Genomic DNA, 17,875 nt, shown 5'->3' on the forward strand with positions numbered 1-17,875 from the left:
CCAGGTCACAAATACCTGGCAAGATCCCCAAACATGTACAAAACATTTTATACTGCTTATGCCGGTAGTAGGGGTGCAAACAGAGCAAATGCACCGACCCTCCAAGCCTAAGCAAAGCTGAAGAAAATGCAGTCCAATGGTGGGTTCCGGGGCCCTCTCCAGTTTCTGCGCTGTACCTCAGCACCTTTAAAACCGGCTGCGACAGGTTGTTAGAAGAAGAAGAGGGAAGGCCGCTAAAATAGTGGTTCATGAAGGGGGGGGGGGGGGGCATTTCTAGGCCCTGGCTCCGCCTTGTTCCCAAGCTGGACTTTTAAAGGACGTCTCCAAGATCCTGGCTCCGAAGGAGAAGTGGTGGCTTCTCAGGGAGTTCAGAGCCCTGGTTTTAACAAGGACAAGGAGGCGAAATCTGGCAAAAAGTGTGACTCCACTTACCCCTTTCCAACTTCGATTGAATCCTATAAGGAGTTATAAAGCAACTCCAGTCACCCTTCCCTCCACCGGCAGCTCCTGCACTTGTCCTGTTCTGACAGGAGGAGGAAACAAGCGATGGCGGGAACATAAAAAATCCACAGCAACAACAGCCGTCGCGCGAGAACTACCACCACCACCACGCGCACCGACGCACGTACGTGACGTCCAACCCCCTCCCCCAATCGACGCGATGACTGCGCGCTGCCCCGCTTAACGTGTAGGGGTAAAACGTTACTGAAAAATTAGGCTCTTCTTTGAATAAAAAGAGCGTTATAGTATTTATGGACACATTAAAATGAGAAACGAACAAAAAAAAGAATTGTTTAAGACGCTTAGCTAAAGGTGAAAGGTCACAGAGGTCACCGTCGGAAGCCGTTATCTCGCGAGAACAAGTTGTACGCATGTGTGCTGCTGCTGCTTGCCTGTCTAGTGCCTGGCTCTCCCGTTGGAGCCTTAGTCGCAGTGCTGCTGGTGTTTTGGTTTGTTTTTTTTTTTATTCTTCCGGTGTGGGAAGCTGTATCAACGGATACGGTAGGCAGCAGGTCTCAAAGGCTCCTGACGCTGTACACGGAGCAGGAGGAGGAGGAGGAGGTGGCGGCTGCGGGCGGGGCCCAGCGGCCTCTCAACATGCACAGCCTGGCCACGGCGGCGGTAAGTTCTGTGGTGGTGGTCGCTCTGCTCCTCCCCCCACCCTCTGTCTCCCGTGCAGTGGAGGAGTAGCCTAGCGGACTCTGATTCCCACTGCAGCTCCCGTGCTGTGACTCTGGGCAAAGTCACTTAACCCTCCCACCTAGAAGATCTGCCCCTACTTTTCTTAACCTGCACCTTCCCCAGCTGCAGAGGACTAAAATGCAAACTAATACAGGCGTCCAGCTTCTCCTACATGAGCACGCAATTGCGGAACGCTCTTCCAAAGCACGTGGAAACAATGAACGAAATCCCTGAAAACGTATCTCTTCACCAAAGCCTAGCACGAGAATGCATAACAAATGACAACATATCACCACTCTGCCCTTACTGTGATTGTCTTTTATAATCGCTTGATTACTACTACTTAACATTTCTAAAGCGCTACTAGGGTTACGCAGCGCTGTACAATCCAACAAAGAGAGACAGTCCCTGCTCAAAGAGCTTACAATCTAATAGACAAGTGAACAGTCGGTCCGATTGGGGCAGTCTGGATTCACTGAACGGTAAGGGTTAGGTGCCGAACGCAGCATTGAAGAGGTGGGCTTGATTAGACTAACCTACGACCCTTGTTATCCTTGATATCTCTGTAACATCAATTGTATCTTTTGTACCCTGATAGGGTGACGCCAGTCTCTGTAAGCCACATTGAGCCTGCAAATAGGTGGGAAAATGTGGATACAAGTGCAATAAATAAATAAATAACCCTCCATTGCCCCTGGTACAAAATAAGTACCTGAATATATGTAAACCACTTTGAATGTAGTTGCAAAAACCATAGGCGGTATATCAAGTCCCCTTTCTGTTTGCACCCTGGTGGAACCTCGATATCGCTCCTTAATTCTTTGATCCCTTGTTTTCTTCTGGCATACGTTGCAAAACTTTGATTCTTCTTGGTACACCTTAGTTTTCACTCGCGCAACCTTTGTGTGTTGTGTGAAACCGGAGAGAGAACCTGGCTCCAGTTTTCCTGTCCACGGGTAGTTGCGATTTCATTTTAATGGTACGCGGGGTGGTGGAAGGCGGGCGAGCGACTGAGGCTTGAAGCGGTGGAGAGAGGAGGGGATGACAAATGGAAAAACAAATGCTGATAAATCTTTCCCGATCCAGGAGATGTAGTAGTTTCGTGTTTCTGCTCCAACCTAGGAGGTCCACCTTGGCTGCAACCCTAATCGATTCGTTCTCTTACCGCTGCTGGTATCGACAGGGACTTTGGTGGTTTATGTGTAATCTGGCTGGTGCAGGAGGGGAAAATGAAGCGCATCGTCTTTTTCATCTCTGATGGTATCTGGAAACTTAACTCGTTTGTTCATATAGCTATAGCCGAACCCTAATGAAATCTGCAACACATTATTACGGCATAACCCTGGATTCTAGTCACGTACAAGTGTCAGTTATTTACCCTGGTGATACTTTGTACAGAGTGTTCGACGTTGGTTGTGTAACATTTGTAATAACTGTAAATACATTTGCTTTTTTTCGACTTTGAATTAGTGCTATTTACATTTGCATTACTATATTCTGCACAGCAGTTACTATTGAGTTAAATACTGGTAGCAGATACACATAAACAGCATCTCTTGTTTTATGAAGACAGTTTCTTAACGTGCATCTTGGTGGAATACAACTTATGGTGAAAAACAAGGCAAATATTTTAAATGTGCTTTACCCCAGAGCTGCTGTTGTGAATTGGAGGAGCAACCTAATGGTTAGTTCAGTAAGCTGGGATCCTGGGGAATAGATCTTGATTCCCACTGCAGCTCCTTCTGACCCTGGGCAAGTCACTTAACCCTCCATTGCCCCAGGTACACAAAACACTTTAGAATGTGAGTCTACTAGGGATGGAGAAAGTACCATTATATAATGTGTATAGCTCTGGGTACATTTAGTAACACTATAGAGGTGATTAGTAGTAGATGATATGCAAACTGTGGAAACTTACCTTAGTGACCCCACAGCTAGTCAGGATTTCAGGATATACAGGATGTTTTTTCTAACAGTGTGCTATGTAGTTTTGCTTATGGCTTTACCAAAGGAAAAATCCTGCCAAACGAATCTTATTGACTTTTTTGACTGGGTGACCAAAGAACTGGATGAGGGACGTGCACTACTTGGGTGACCAAAGAACTGGATGAGGGACGTGCACTACTTGGACTTCAGCAAAGCCTTTGATACGGTCCCCCACAGAAGACTCATGAATAAGCTGAAAGGGTTGAACTTAGGACAGAAAGTGGTGAACTGGATAAGAAACTGGTTGACCGACAGGTGGCAGAGGGTGGTGGACTCCACTTGGAGGAAAGGAAGGTGAGCAGTGGAGTTCCTAGTGGGTTTTTGCTGGCATCTATTCTGTTTAATATATTTGTGGGAGATATTGCTGAAGGGTTATAAGGAAAGGTTTGCCTTTTTGCGGATGACACGAAAATAGCCAATAGAGTGGATACCCTGGAGGGAGTAGAAACAATGAGAAGGGATCTCCGAACGTTAGAAGAATGGTCGAGAGTCTGGCAGTTAAAATAATTCTAAAAGGGGATAAACTATTTTCAACCAGAGCACGATCAGTTATAATCAATGACAAAAGTGTGCTCCAGACAACTGTTTTTTTTTTTTTCTCTTTGTTTATTACAAAAAAAACTGTATAACGTGTAAAAAGTGTTAAATCTCTGTATAGAATGGAGCTTATTCTGTGAACAGTAAACGCATGTGTATAGGAGGGGGAATTTTTTTTTGTAATAAACTGAATGAGAAAAATGTTGTCTGTAGCACACTTTTGTGATTGAGTTAAAATGTAATGCCAAGAAGTGTAGAATGATGCACTTGGGGTGCAGAAACCCAAAAGAGAGATACCGGATAGGAGGGGAGAGATTAGTAAGCTCGACTCAGGAGAGAGACCTTGGGGTGTTGGTGTCTGATGAGCTGAAGGTGAAGAAACAAGGCGACAGCCGTGGCCAGAAGGATGCTAGGCTGCGTAGAGAGGGGGGGCATAACCAGCAGGAGGTGTTGATGCCCCTCTACAAGTCATTGGTGAGGCCCCACTTGGAGTATTGTGTTCAGTTTTGGAGGCCGTATCTTGCTAAAAGATGTAAAAAGACTAGAAGCGGTGCAAAGAAAAGCTACAAAAATGGTATGAGATTTGCGTTGCAAACCGTATGAGGAGAGACTTGCTGACCTGAACATGTATACCTTGGAGGAAAGGAGAAACAGGGGTGACATGATACAGACATTCAAATATTTGAAAGATATTAATCCGCAAAAGAACCTTTTCCAGAGACATGAAGGCGGTAGAACTAGAGGACATGAATTGAGGTTGAAGGGGGGCAGACTCAGGACTAATGTCAGGAAGTATTTTTTCACGGAGAGGGTGGTGGATATGTGGAATGCCCTCCCACGGGAGGTGGTGGAAATGAACACGGTAATGGAATTCAAACGTGTGGGATAAACACAAAGGAATCCTGTTTAGAAGGAATGGTTCCATGGAAGCGGAGATTGGGTGGCGATACCAGTAATTGGGAAACAAAATGGGAGCTGGCCAGACTTCTACAGTCTACGCCCTGATCGTGACTGAATAGATAGGGATGGGCTGGAGTGTAAATTTAAGGGACTTCGATGTTAGCTTCAGAACTTAGTACAAGAACAGTACTGGGCAGACTTCTACGGTCTGTGCCCTGAGAATGGCAAAGACAAATCAAACTCGGGTATATATATAAAGTATCACATGCCATGTAAAATGAGTTTATGTTGTTGGGCAGACTCGATGGACTGTACAGGTCTTTATCTGCCGTCATTTACTATGTTACTATGTAATACTGAGTGCTTTGGAGACCATGTTGCAAAGGATCCTTTTTGCTCTAGTTTTGCAACAAGGTCGCTGGTAGGAATGTGCAGACAATTTTATTTTGTTTGTTTTCCTGTGCTGTTTGCATTTTTAAAGTACATTTTATGTTTAATTTAATTAAGAGGTGGCCTGAGGCTGCTGCCCAGACAAAAAAGAAAGCCCCACTTGTGGCTAACCATCCCGCTCCTGCCCCTGATCACCACTTGAGTCCCCAATGACAGCCTGTACTTTGCTAAGAGCATCACCCTAGGCACTAAAGAGGCAGTAGATTTCCTTTCCCCTTCCCCCTTGAAAACCTGCATTTACCGGGGGGGGGGGAGGGGAATTGGTGGTATACTATTGGGGCTGGAAGCTGGATTGATTCCCCTTCTCTCCCAGCCCTATTTCACTGAAACAAAGATAATTGTAGCTGTGGACTGGAATACCAGGAGTTGTTTCAATAAAGCCATAAACTTTACAGCATGTGAAGCCACTCCCCCCCCCCCCCCCAATAACCACTTGAAGGTCATGGCAGTTAGAAAGATTTTCAGATTGTACACACGTGGACCGTTCTGACCCAGTATAAAGTTGAGAGGGAGGTTAAAAAAAAAATCTTACCCGGGCCACTTCTATAAGAAAGCCCTGTGGGTGTGCCAAGAATCATTGGAGCTAAATTATTAGTAAAGTGTTTGTATGTAAGGATTTATTGACATTACATCAAAAGGCTCTACACAACAGCTGTGTTTAGGTGCGGAGACACCTGCCTCGGTTATGAAAATACGGTGTATGCTATTTGTGTGTTCATCAAATCCTCAATTCCTACAGAAGACATTTCTTGCAACACACCCGGATATCGTTCGATTTCTTGCAGGGAGTGGACTGCTTTCGGTCTCCCTTTTGCACTCTGTTTCCAGAGTGGAACCTTTAGTCTTTGAGCTCTTCAGAAGCCTCCTTTTGAGCCACTCCAGAAGGCTGCCTTGAAAGATCTTACTCCACACACAGCATTCCTGGTCGATGTTGTGTCGGCACGTAGGGTTTCAGAGCTTCAGGCTCTCTTTCTACTTTTCAGAGGCAGGGTGTTCCAAAAGTGGCATCTGCATTTCATCACGGCCAATCTGTGGAGCTTCCGTCCTTTCACAGAGAGGACGAAAAGACTCTGTATTCTTCCGTGAAGCTTTTCGATGTGCATAAAGTCCTTCATTAGATACCTGGAAGTCATGAATGAGTTTCGCCAATTGGGCAGTGTTTGTGCTTTTTGGTAAACAGATGCTTGGCCTCATGGCTTACAAACCTGCAGTTACTAGATGGCTGAAGGAGACTATCATGTCAACTTATTTGCTTGCAGGGAAGTAGGTTCCTCAGGCCTTTCGGGCTCATTCTATGAGGCGTACAGCGATATCCTGGGAGGAGACTACCGTACTGTCTCCAGATATTGCAAGGTGGTGACATGGTTGATGCCGCATAGCTATGCCAAGTACTACAAGTTGGATGTTGCAGCGTGCTCAGATACTGGTTTGGGGGCTTCAGTCCACAGGGTGGTGGTGCCAGGATCCCACCATGCTTTTATATACGTCACAGGTTCTGGAATAATGGAAAGCTATGTAAGAGAAGAAGAAATTAGGTCGTACCTGATCATTTTCTTTCCATTAGTCTTTCCTACTATTCCAGAGACCCACCTGAGGTTTCTGAGATGGGTCAAATATCAACCTTGCATGGTGCTTCCTGCATATCTCTTGTTCTCTACAAGTTGTCCGGAGTTGAGAGAGGTCCACGTATGTTTTCTCGTCTGGTTAATGTTAAGTTAGCTTGATTGTGTTTGTTCTGGGTTTCTCCTTCTTGTCTACCTAAATACTGAGGAGCTAGACTGGATGCCAAGCGAGATGTCAGCTTGGTTTTTACTTATCTCCACCTGCTGGTTGATGGACACAACTTTTCCCACAGATTCTGAAATAGTGGGAAGAACTAATGGGGAAAAATCAGGTAAGACCTAATTCCTCCTTTTGTGAAAATACGTGGAAGAATACACCTGTGAAGAATGGAAGCAGCATGTCAGCTTGACCAATTTTTTTTTTTTTGGGTGGGGGGGAGTGGTAACGCCTTTATTTTCAAGCATTGAAAGTTTTACCATATCCAGCAAAAATTCAGTATATTCATGGGCACATTTTTCTTTTTTTATGTGCAGCCTGTGCCAACAGCATTGGCTCAAGTGGATCGAGAGAAGATCTATCAGTGGATTAATGAACTGTCCAGTCCTGAGACACGAGAGAATGCTTTGCTGGAACTAAGTAAAAAACGAGAGTCTGTCCCTGATCTTGCACCTATGCTTTGGCATTCCTTTGGCACCATTGCAGCACTTCTACAGGTAGATTTGCATTAACACTGATAAATCTAAAATATTTTGTCCTATTTTCTGATCCTTCATACTGTAATATCAGCTTTTTAGAAATGGTGGTTACTGTATTGTGAGAGTCTTCAATACAGGTAGTCCCTTAAAGAGTACAAGACATGTTTTAAAGATATTCAGATGCCTTATCTAATTCAGTAAAATCACAATACAAAGAGATAATCCCATTGGTAATAGGAAAAAAATTTCCACATATGAATTAAAGTAATTCCCCTTGAACAAATATTACAAATTCTCATCAATTTTACTTTTGAAATATTTATTTTTGTTTGCCGATTTCATTTTCTGACAATTATATGTTACAGCTGACCATAACATATTATAGTTCAATAATTGCACACGTCCATAGTCTTCTAGATTTTTTTTTTTAGGAAATTTTAACTGATTAGGATGTGACCATTGTTCCTTTTATATAGTTATAGATCATCTACAGTTCATATGAAAAAAAAAACGTACTTATTTGACAAGCACTTGTAAGTGGCAATAAATCTGATAGTACAAACTGTAAAACATCTCATATTCTCAATATGCATGCAGAGCAGTAACTGGTCCCCGACATGAGCCATATTTCACGTTGGCTGCTTCAGGGAGACCATTTAGTTGAATTTGTTATTCCATGAAAAGTAAGTATGTCAACCAGTACAGTCTATGATGGTGAAAAAAAACACTCAAGTCGCATAATGCTATCTAATTCAGCATGTGTTCAGTACTTAAAATCCTTAGTTCTTTTTAGTATGGTAGGTTAGTCCCCATTCACAGGTGATGGAAGAGTTCCACTTTATCCCAGTGATTTTATACACCTAGACAATTTTTGAACTGGCCTTTCCTTCAGGAAAAAGAAAACTTATTTTCTCCCAGGGTGGGTTGTTCATTTTGTATGTGCCCCTCTTGCTACTCACCGAACCTCCATTATAAATGTAGGACAAAAGCAGACAACATTAAACTTCAGTTAATTAGGGTATCTCCTTCTTTGTTCACTTCTGGTTCGTATTTGCCAATGTCAATAGGCTATATAAATGTCAGCTTGGTTGTTAACAAGGCAGGAACAATACAAGATTGAATTGAAGAACGACAGTTTGGTTTTGCCTTGATTTATTGAAACTTGGTTCCATTTGAAGGATGATCCTGTTGTCGCTGATCTGTGTCCTCTTGGTTACAGTATATTCCATCTTACTAGAAATAAAAAGAGGGGTGGTAGTATAGCAATAATATATAAATTATTCTTCAAGCTAAAACCTGTCTCTGAAACCCCACAGCTTGAAGTTGTTGCATGTGATGTCGGTGATGGCTCCTTATCTAATCAACTTTGTCCGATACTATATTACTGTCAAGCAGGCTGGAGTAATATAGAAAATATCACTGAATTTCTCTAATGCTTGCGTCCTTTCTGATATTTGTATTGCTAGGAGATGTTAATCTTCATTTGGACAAACCTAATGGCTCCCATACTAAGTTTCTTTAGCTTCTTAACCCATTGGCAGTTCTCCCTCTTTACTGGTAGCCCTTCTCATGTTAAAGGTCACCAGCGAGACCTGCTAGCATATCAATTCACCCACCCTATTAATTTTTACATCTCAACCATCTTGCTGTCCCGCTCCTTGGTCTGACCACAACAAGCTGACTTTATTGGAAAGAAGCTTTAACTGTTGGCAGGTCAGTAAATAAATTATAAACCTATGTAACAGGGGGCAAAGTTAACGTTACTGGATTCTGGTCTCGTATGCCATTGACGGATTCTTCGGATCTCTTTCAATATTGGGGTAACACAAGTAGGAGGATATTGGACTTGATAATACCTGAAAGAACAAAATTGATGCCCACTAAGAAATTATCTCCACGATTTACAGAGAAACTCCTAGAAGCGAAGAGGATTTGTAGATATCAAGAGCATATCTGGGCAAAGTCTAAAACTGCTGCAAATTGGTCTACCTGGAAAAATTTATCCAAGGAATATAAACAGAAAATCAAGAAAGCTAAAACTTCTTACTATGCAAAGCACATAGGTGGTTCCTCCTATAAATGTTAGGAAGCTTTATTCCTTAGTTAATTCAATGCTAGATACCCAACCTGTATCAGCTGTTAATGAACCTATCCTATCTACAGACAAACTTACTATTTTGCATAGAAAATTGAGAAAATCAGAGCTGAAGTCAATTGCCCTAGTTCTGCCTTGGATGATTCTTAGCCTAATTAATAAATAAACAATGTGCCTACCAGCAGATAGGATATCTATCGAAAGGATCAAAACATATGAAGTCTACGCACACTGTTAGTAATACATCAATACATTCTCATCTGTACTCTCATTTTAACATACTTTAAACCTTAATCTACAGGTAAAATGCTATACCTGAACGTTTTTCGCGCTATTGTTCTATAGTCCTATCAGTATCCGTTGTTCTTCCTTTGTTCCATTGTTTTGTTCCATTGTACTATTCTCTTAACGATACGTAGACTCTGTTTTAAACTCAATGCCTAACAATGTAACCACAATCGAGTTGTAACAAATTGTACTTCCATTAATACAATGTATTGTAAGCCACACTGAGCCCGCAAATAGGTGGGAAAATGTGGGATACAAATGCAATAAATAATAATGATACGGTCCTCCTTTTCACTACCATCATTAGCTTCAGTCATATTCTTAGTATTTTTCGGATTGTTTATTGGGTCCTTGCCCCAGTCATCTACTGAAGTCGATACTAGATTTATTCATTCATTTATCTTGATGTTATCTCAAGGTTTTATTCACCAAAGACAAAGGCAGAATAATTCTTACTCCTGTTCCAAAGAACTCCTTGTCTAATAGAAGTGAAGTAGCCAATTATAGGCCAGTGGCCTCTATACCTTTGTTAGTAAAGGTGATGGAAAGATTAGTGTCATCTCAACTTATGGAATATCTTCATTCACATTCTATTCTGTAGATCCTTTTCCTGAGCAGTAACTCCTAATGTGGAACTTTGCATCACGTAACTATGGTTTGGGTTAATCTTTAACACATGTATCACTTTGCACTTCCTCACATTGTCATCTGCCATTTAGATGCCCAGTTTCCCAGTGTCAAGGTTTTGTTGCAATTTTTCATAATCCTCTTGCGATTTAACAACAATTTTGAATTACTGTGTCATTGGCAAATTTATTTACCTCACTAGTTGTTCTCGTCTCTAGATTATTTATAAATATGTTAAAAAGCAGCGGTCCCAGCACAAGACACCTAGGGAACCCCAATATCTACCCTTCTCCATTGAGAATACTGACCATTTAAACCTTTTTCTCTGTTTTCTTTTAACCAGTTTTTAATCTACAATAGGACATTGCCTCCTATCCCATAACTTTCTAATTTCCTCAGGAGTCTTTCATGAGGTACTTTTGTCAAATGCCTCGTGAAAATCCACGTTGGCTTTGTCTCATTAATCCATGCTTTGAATATGCTCTGTAATTTTGGTGGTTGGTTTTTTTTGTTGTTGTTATTGTTGGAGATATGGCAACCAGAATTGGAAACAGTATTCAAGGTGAGGTTGCACCATGGAGCGATAGAGGAATAATATTCTTTATCTTATTTTCTATCCCTTTTCTAATAATTCCTAGTATTCTGTTTGTTTTCAGCCACCGTCACACACTGATTAGGAAGTTTCAACATATTGTCCGAGATGACACCTTGGGTGGTGACTTCTAAAGTGGAACCTGTTTTTTGAGGAGTCTGTTTATCCACCCATCCCTAGACCTCCGCGGAACCCCTTTCCACGGTGAGATGAATCTGGGTCCAAAGGAATGCCTTTGGACACGGAGGTGTAGGGGGGGTGGCAGAAGGCGCAGTTCAAATCTAATTCCCATGACCACAACTTTCTGTCTTCTAGGATCTAGGTGAATCTTTGGCCATTTATGTTCCCACATAAAGTCTACATGAGTAAAAGATAATTTACTTATGTTTATAGTATTTATGTGAGGCAGTTTAAAGAGAATGAAGAGATTGAAACTGAGACTGGAGAAGTTTAGTGATAGAAATAGTCTTTATTCTCACCGAATGAATCTGCCAGCTGTTACACACATCAGTCAAATTCTGGGTTCAACGGACCGTAGCTTTGCCGTCATCCGACTCAAGTTAGGGAAGGACTCCGACTCTAGCTCAGATGCACAGTCCTTATATAGCATTTGCAGTCCATACAACTCAATGGAGAAAGACTTTTTTTCTAATTTTTTTTTGCATCTATGAATCATACTTAACCGCAGGTCAGGTGCCCACCTGCCCCTCCTTTCTGAGATTACTTCATAACGCCAATTTCCGGACTTGTAAACATCTTTCCTAATATAGAGAGATCAGTTTCTTTGTATCTTGTGACTCTGGGAGCCATCTTATAAGGACAGACTCCATCTTATGAACCAAACTTTTTACCATTCCTGCCATTAATTCCTTCATCTTAACTCTTACACTGAATTTGAAAGTTGTACCAGGTTTCAATAAGACTCACCAAGCAGTCCTGCTCTTGCAGGCTCTCAGCTATAAGGCCATCATTTGATTTTCAGGCCTAGTCAGTGCTTTTCAGCAGTTTAAGCTATGTAACTTGGCCCACCACTATTCCAGTGGATGGGTCTCAACCTGGGACACATATTAACATCAAGCCTATAATTTGGATTACTCTTCCCAGTAGCAGATCAGCAATTTCATGACTCCTAATGCAGACATCTTTACACCAAAGCATAGCTCTCTTTCGAGTGTTTTGGTACTCCAATGAACATTGAGTCTTTTTTACAGTTGGTGCTTTTAAATACATTGATTTATCAACATCTACAAGTCTCATTTTGGGTTTATCAGAAGTCCAATTGTCCATCCCTATTGTTTTTTCTGACTTGATTTTACACATAGAGTTGTCTTGTCCTTTTTTCTTTAGTGTTCCCCTGTAGCTCCAGACAAACAAATGGACAGAGTTTCAGAGTTTAAGTTTAACTTTTAATGATATACCACATCATGATATGTCTATGCAGCTTACAATTTTATTAAAAGTAGGTTAAAAAAAGTATTAAGAAAAGTAGGGAACACCATTTTATGTAAAAGTAAGAAAATTAGTCAAAGCTGTTTCAAATTCACAGATCCAGAGCTGCCATCACCCAATGCCCTAAATTACCATAAAAGTTTTCATCATTAAAAATTTTCTCGAAAAAGTGTCTTTAGGCTAGATTTGAACTGAGTTTGTCTGGTTCAGCTCTTTCCTGTATAGGGAGTTAAGCTGGTTTAAAAAAAAAAAGGGGGGGGGCGGGCCTTGAAGTTAAGAAGCATTGCCCTACAAAGTCTAACTGTGCTCTACTGTAATGCCCAAACCACCTGTTAAGAGGTCCGAGGAGCCTAGCTTCCCTTAAAGCAAGAGGAGCACTATCCTGATGCAGTATATTGGGTTGGGCTGCGCATCAGGAACATCACTTAACAACCTCCACTGCCATGCTTGGGGGAGGGGGGGAGAGAAACCTTGAAGAAGGTGTCTAAAGCCAGTAAATTCTGTAATGTACTGATAGGATGAGAGGGTGCTGATGGCTTCTCTGTGTATGAGATGCTGGGTCAGGCCAAAGCTAGGTAATTACCCCTTTAAGAAGCAGGAGGTTGGGGGGGGGGGGGAATTGGCCCCACCACCAAGTATACCAGTGAAGAAGGATAAGCGCTCAGCCTTCTACCCCATAGTTGAATCCAGAAAACCAGATCAGAAGCACATGTCCTCAGAAGGGTCATGGATATAATATACCACCTTCCTGTGATGCATCCAAAGTGTTTTATTTTACGTTTATTATATGCATGTACTTTGTTCCTAGTGAGCTCACAGTTTGTGTTTGTGCCTGGGGCAATAGAGGGTCACAAGGAGCTGCAGTGGGAATTAAAACCAGTTCCCCAGGTTCTCAGCCCACTGCTCTGACTATTAGGTTACTACTCCATTCTAGAAGAGCCCAGTAGCTGCACAGGGAACCATCTAACACACACTGGAGATGGAGATAATGAATTGAACCAGCTGCATAGTCCACTATATGGCTGAGTATAATTAGAACATAACAGTAGCCATACTGGATCAGACCAGCGTGTCCATTGTGGATACCTTGAAAACCTGACTGTGTGGATTCCCCCAGGACAGGTTTGGGAATCACTGGTATAAAGGGAGGGCAATGAGGGCGGTAGGTTGAGGCTTGTAGGGTGGGGATGATGAGCAGTAGGTGGGCAGGCAACGGCAGAAGCTGAACCTGTAGAATGTGTGGGCAGTTAGGCAATACCAGAGGCTGAGGTTGCCAGGGTGCACATAAATATTCATCATAAGTTCCTTTAAATAACAAGCTTGATGAAATAGCCTCCTGGCTTAACATGCATGAATTTGTTCTAAACCATGGAAAGTGCACCAGCATTTTAGTTTCTTGTCTGGCAGCTCAATACTTGACCTGCCCTGTTACCATCACAGGTATCACCCTTACTTAGGTTTCATAGTCCTTAAGAGTTGTCCTTTTATCACTGGAATTATATGTGGGTTCTTCAAACTGAAACAATTTTACTCAGTGCGTCACCTATTTACTCCCTCAGCTCTTCATGTCCTTCTTCATTCCTGTGTCCTGACTGGTCTCGATTACTGTAATGCTTTGTTACAGGGGCTCTGCAAGAAAGATATGCACTGCTTAGAGCTGGTTCAAAATGTGACAATACGATTACTTCCTGGAGCTAAATGGTTTGACCATGTTATCCCTGTACTTCGCAATGAATACTGGTTGCCTGTCTCTTATTATATTTCCTACAAATTGCTCTAATTGTTCCTATAAAATTTTTCATACTGGTCAGCCAACTTCTCTCTCAACATTTGGTTCTGTACCGCCCTTCAAGACTGCTTCATTCTTCTCAAGAACATCTGTTTCAGGTTCCATCTGTCCATACTGTTCATGTCTCTGCCCTAGGCTCTTGTATTTTCTCTGTGACGGGACCTTCTTTGGAATACCATTCCGTTAGCACTCGGGCTGGAGCCCTTAATGTCTTCATTCTAATCCCAACTCAAGATCTACCTGTTTTTATCCATTTTTAAATTGAAAGTGACTCTCATTGTTAACAATTCATGTCTATGTTTTACATATACATTTTATAGTTCATGTCTGGTTTACATATTTTATGTTTTAATTTGTAATTTTTAATATTAAATATAATTGATTTGGTTCTATAATGTTTAGATTCTACAATTTAATATGTTTCTTTATTATAGCCCCTGACGCAACCCTTTTGTGGGTGAAACACGGCCTGTGTCGGGCAACTGTCTTAAATACGGTATCTTCAATAAAATATTTTGGATAATATACTGATCTGCTTGCTCATTTTCCATGTTGGATTTCGCAGATCGTTTGCCTTGCTGTTTTCTTGGACCCTAATTATGTTTGTTCCACATGAACCTTATTCTAGTTTATACTGGAATTGGCGAATGCCTTTACGGTACTATGTAAGCCACATTGAGCCTGCAAATAGGTGGGAAAATGTGGGATACAAATGCAACTAAATAAATAAATGTCACATTTGCAGTACATCTGGAATTTTAATGGTTCGGGTTTTTGTTTTATTTTTTAGGAAATTGTAAACATTTATCCATCAATAAATCCTCCCACCCTGACAGCACATCAATCAAACAGAGTCTGCAATGCCCTGGCACTGCTGCAGTGTGTTGCATCTCATCCAGAAACCAGGTAAAGCCTTTTATCCAGCTGCAGAGAGCCTTGAGATGATTGTGGATTATTGGCTTGATAGGTGCATATTCAGGACTTTTACAGTTCATTTATACAGTCTGGGAAGGTTTGAATCTCTTCAAAAAGGTGTTAAATCCTAGTGTTCAAGCCTTCCTTATCGGAGGAGAAGCAAGGCCGTTAGTATTCTCACATCTGGGTGACATCATGCAATGGAGCCCAGTGCGGACACTGCCTGGCACAGCGGTTCCCAAACCTGGTCCTGGAAGCACCCCAGTTGGTCAGGTTTTTTAGAATATCCACAGTGAATACTCATGAGAGAGGTTTGTATATCAAGGAGGTAGTGCATGCAAATCTGTCATGAATATTCATTGTTGATATCATGAAAACCTGACTGGCTGGGGTGCCTCTAGGACCAGGTTTGGGAACCACTGGCCTAGCATATACAGTAAGTAGAAAATTCTAGCAGCGTCCCACCATGCGCTCACAGGTGCCTTTCCACCTGATACGTGAGCTGAGAGGTTGCATGTCTTTGGTCTCTCTTCAGTGCATACAAGCGTGTTTTTTGCATATTCAGGTTTTTCCTTCGTTTCTTTAATTTTCTTCTTAGTTTTTATTTTTAGTACCTTTCCCTTTATTTTATTAGATTTTTGACTTTTCAGGTTTTCTTTTTCGTACAGTTCTTTAGGCCCCGTTTTTAGGCCTGAGCACCAAGCTTGATTTGAGCCTTGCCCCCTTTTTAATGCTCAGATTGAGGCATTTAATTTAGGTGTGATTCTTTCTCATAAGTACATAAGTATTGCCATACTGAGACAGACCGAAGGTCCATCAAGCCCAGCATCCTGTTTCCAACAGTGGCCAATCCAGGTTAAAAGTACCTGGCAAGATCTCAGAACAGTACAATACATTTTATGCGCTTATCCTAGAAATAAGCAATTAATTTTTCCCGTCCATTTTAATAATGGCTTATGGACTTTTTTTCTTTTAGGAAGCTACCCAAACCTTTTTTTAAACCCCACTAAGCTAACTGCTTTTACTACATTCTCTGGCAATAAATTCCAGAGTTTAATTACACGTTGAGTGAAGAAATATTTTCTCTGATTAGTTCTAATAGTTCTAAATTTACTACTTTGTAGCTTCATTGTGTGCCTCCCTAGTCCTAGTATTTTTGGAAAGAGTAAACAAGCGAATCATGTCTACCCGTTCTGCTCCACTCATCTTATAGACCTCTATCATATCTTCCCTCAGCCATCATTTCTCCAGGCTGAAGAGTCCTAGCTACTACGAGTAATGTACTTGGCTGGTGAAGCAACAGCCTAGTGGACAGACTGAGCAGGGTATTGCAACCTCACGAGTGGTCTCGATATAGGCGTAGTCCACAAGATCATCTGAGAGTGGGGCACCCCCTCAGTGGATCTTTTCACCACTCATCTCAGCAGCAAGGTCCTTCAGTTCTGCTCCAGGCTTAGATAACACAGCAGACTAGCATTTGCTACCTTTCTCCTTCATTTGAGGGAGGGTCTTCTGTATGCATATCCTCCCAAACCTCTCATAGAGAAGACTTTACTGAAACTCAGTCAAGATAGGGAAACAGTGATCCTAATCGCTCCATTCTGGCTGAGACAAATCTGGTTTCCTCTTTTTCTGGAGTCATCCCCAGAAGAGCTGTGGAGGTTAGACTACTGTTTTCTGACCCTCGACGCAGAATGAGGGGGATCCCTGGCCCTCACAGCCTGGATGTTGAGAGTATAGAATTTCAATACTTGAATCTGCCAGAGGGTGTCTCAGATCTTGCTTGCTTCCAGGAAAGATTCCACTAAGAGTTGCTCTTTTAAATAGAGAAGGCTTGTTGTATTGTGTGAGGGCAAGGCCCTAGATCCTCTCTTGCCCCACACAAAATCTTGTACCCCTCTTGAGTCTGGTTTAAAAACCAACTCTGTAATCTACTGATAGAAGGGGATTGGAGCGACACATTGCAAGAGTTGGGAATTTGTGTACAGGTTATTGAGGACCAGAAAAAAAATTCCTTTGGCTAGATTTTTGATTCTTCTTTCTCCTGCATTTTTCTCTTGGAATAAATACTTTTCGTGTGACTTCTGCTTCAGAGTTTTGGGTGTGGAGACGGATAGCTTATTAACATTCTCCAACCATGTAAAATCTTTTAAGAAATCATTTCACACACTAAGGGAATTGGACTTGATACACTGCCTTTCTGTGGTTTTTGCAACTACATTCAAAGTGGTTTACATATTATATACAGGTACTTATTTGTACCTGGGGCAATGGAGGGTTAAGTGACTTGCCCAGAGTCACAAGGAAACTTAGAACTATTTGAAGCTACTTTGATTCTAAGTTTAGATTACTGGTTCAAGATTAACCCTAACCAGATTAGATTATTGTAGCATCATTTATAATGGTTGCTGAAAGACACTTGGAAAATGGCTGCAACTTATTCAAAATACAATGGCACAGCTGATTTCCCCCCCCCCCCCCTCCCCCAGCCAGCAGATTTGCACCAGCCACTCCTTTGCTTGTGAGATTGCACTTTCTCCCAAGTTGAGGCAAGGGCTTTGTTTAAACTGTTTAGAATTACATTTAAGATTATTTATGGCATTCCACTATTTTCTTATGAGCTTGTGAAGCTCTTGCATGGTAACCCTACCAATAATAGGAAAACCTGTGATCGTATGCTTCTAAATTTCCCAGCAATACATTCAGTAAGATCTGAGAAGTTGTTTAATTCGTCTCTTCACTACCAAACTGCTTCATCATGGAATTCTTCTCTACCTTTAGAGATGCATACGCGTTAGGAATTACCA

The 17,875-nt window shown here is 41.8% G+C and overlaps 2 protein-coding genes across 7 annotated transcripts in view; one reads left to right on the top strand and one right to left on the bottom strand.

Moving 5' to 3' along the window:
* USP37 (ubiquitin specific peptidase 37) overlaps nucleotides 1–599 on the bottom strand; it is a 252,593-nt gene extending 251,994 nt beyond the window's left edge. For 5 of the 6 annotated variants that reach the window (XM_030208853.1, XM_030208852.1, XM_030208855.1 and 2 more), the window contains exon 1: nucleotides 433–599. The gene's annotated coding sequence lies outside the window, so the exon portion shown is untranslated. Of the gene's footprint in view, nucleotides 1–98; nucleotides 129–432 lie in introns of those variants that run through there. The other variant, XM_030208851.1, reaches the window with a different exon arrangement.
* Nucleotides 600–772: 173 nt separating this feature from the next.
* CNOT9 (CCR4-NOT transcription complex subunit 9) overlaps nucleotides 773–17,875 on the top strand; it is a 41,916-nt gene continuing 24,813 nt past the window's right edge. The window contains exons 1-3 of the mRNA XM_030209788.1: nucleotides 773–1,122; nucleotides 7,152–7,331; nucleotides 14,944–15,059. Of these exons, the coding sequence (XP_030065648.1) occupies nucleotides 1,099–1,122; nucleotides 7,152–7,331; nucleotides 14,944–15,059 (320 nt within the window). The 5' untranslated portion in view covers nucleotides 773–1,098. The remainder of the gene's footprint in view (nucleotides 1,123–7,151; nucleotides 7,332–14,943; nucleotides 15,060–17,875) is intronic.

The sequence above is a fragment of the Microcaecilia unicolor genome, chromosome 7 (assembly GCF_901765095.1).
Source record: "Microcaecilia unicolor chromosome 7, aMicUni1.1, whole genome shotgun sequence".
In the NCBI taxonomy this organism is placed as follows: Eukaryota; Metazoa; Chordata; class Amphibia; order Gymnophiona; family Siphonopidae; genus Microcaecilia; species Microcaecilia unicolor.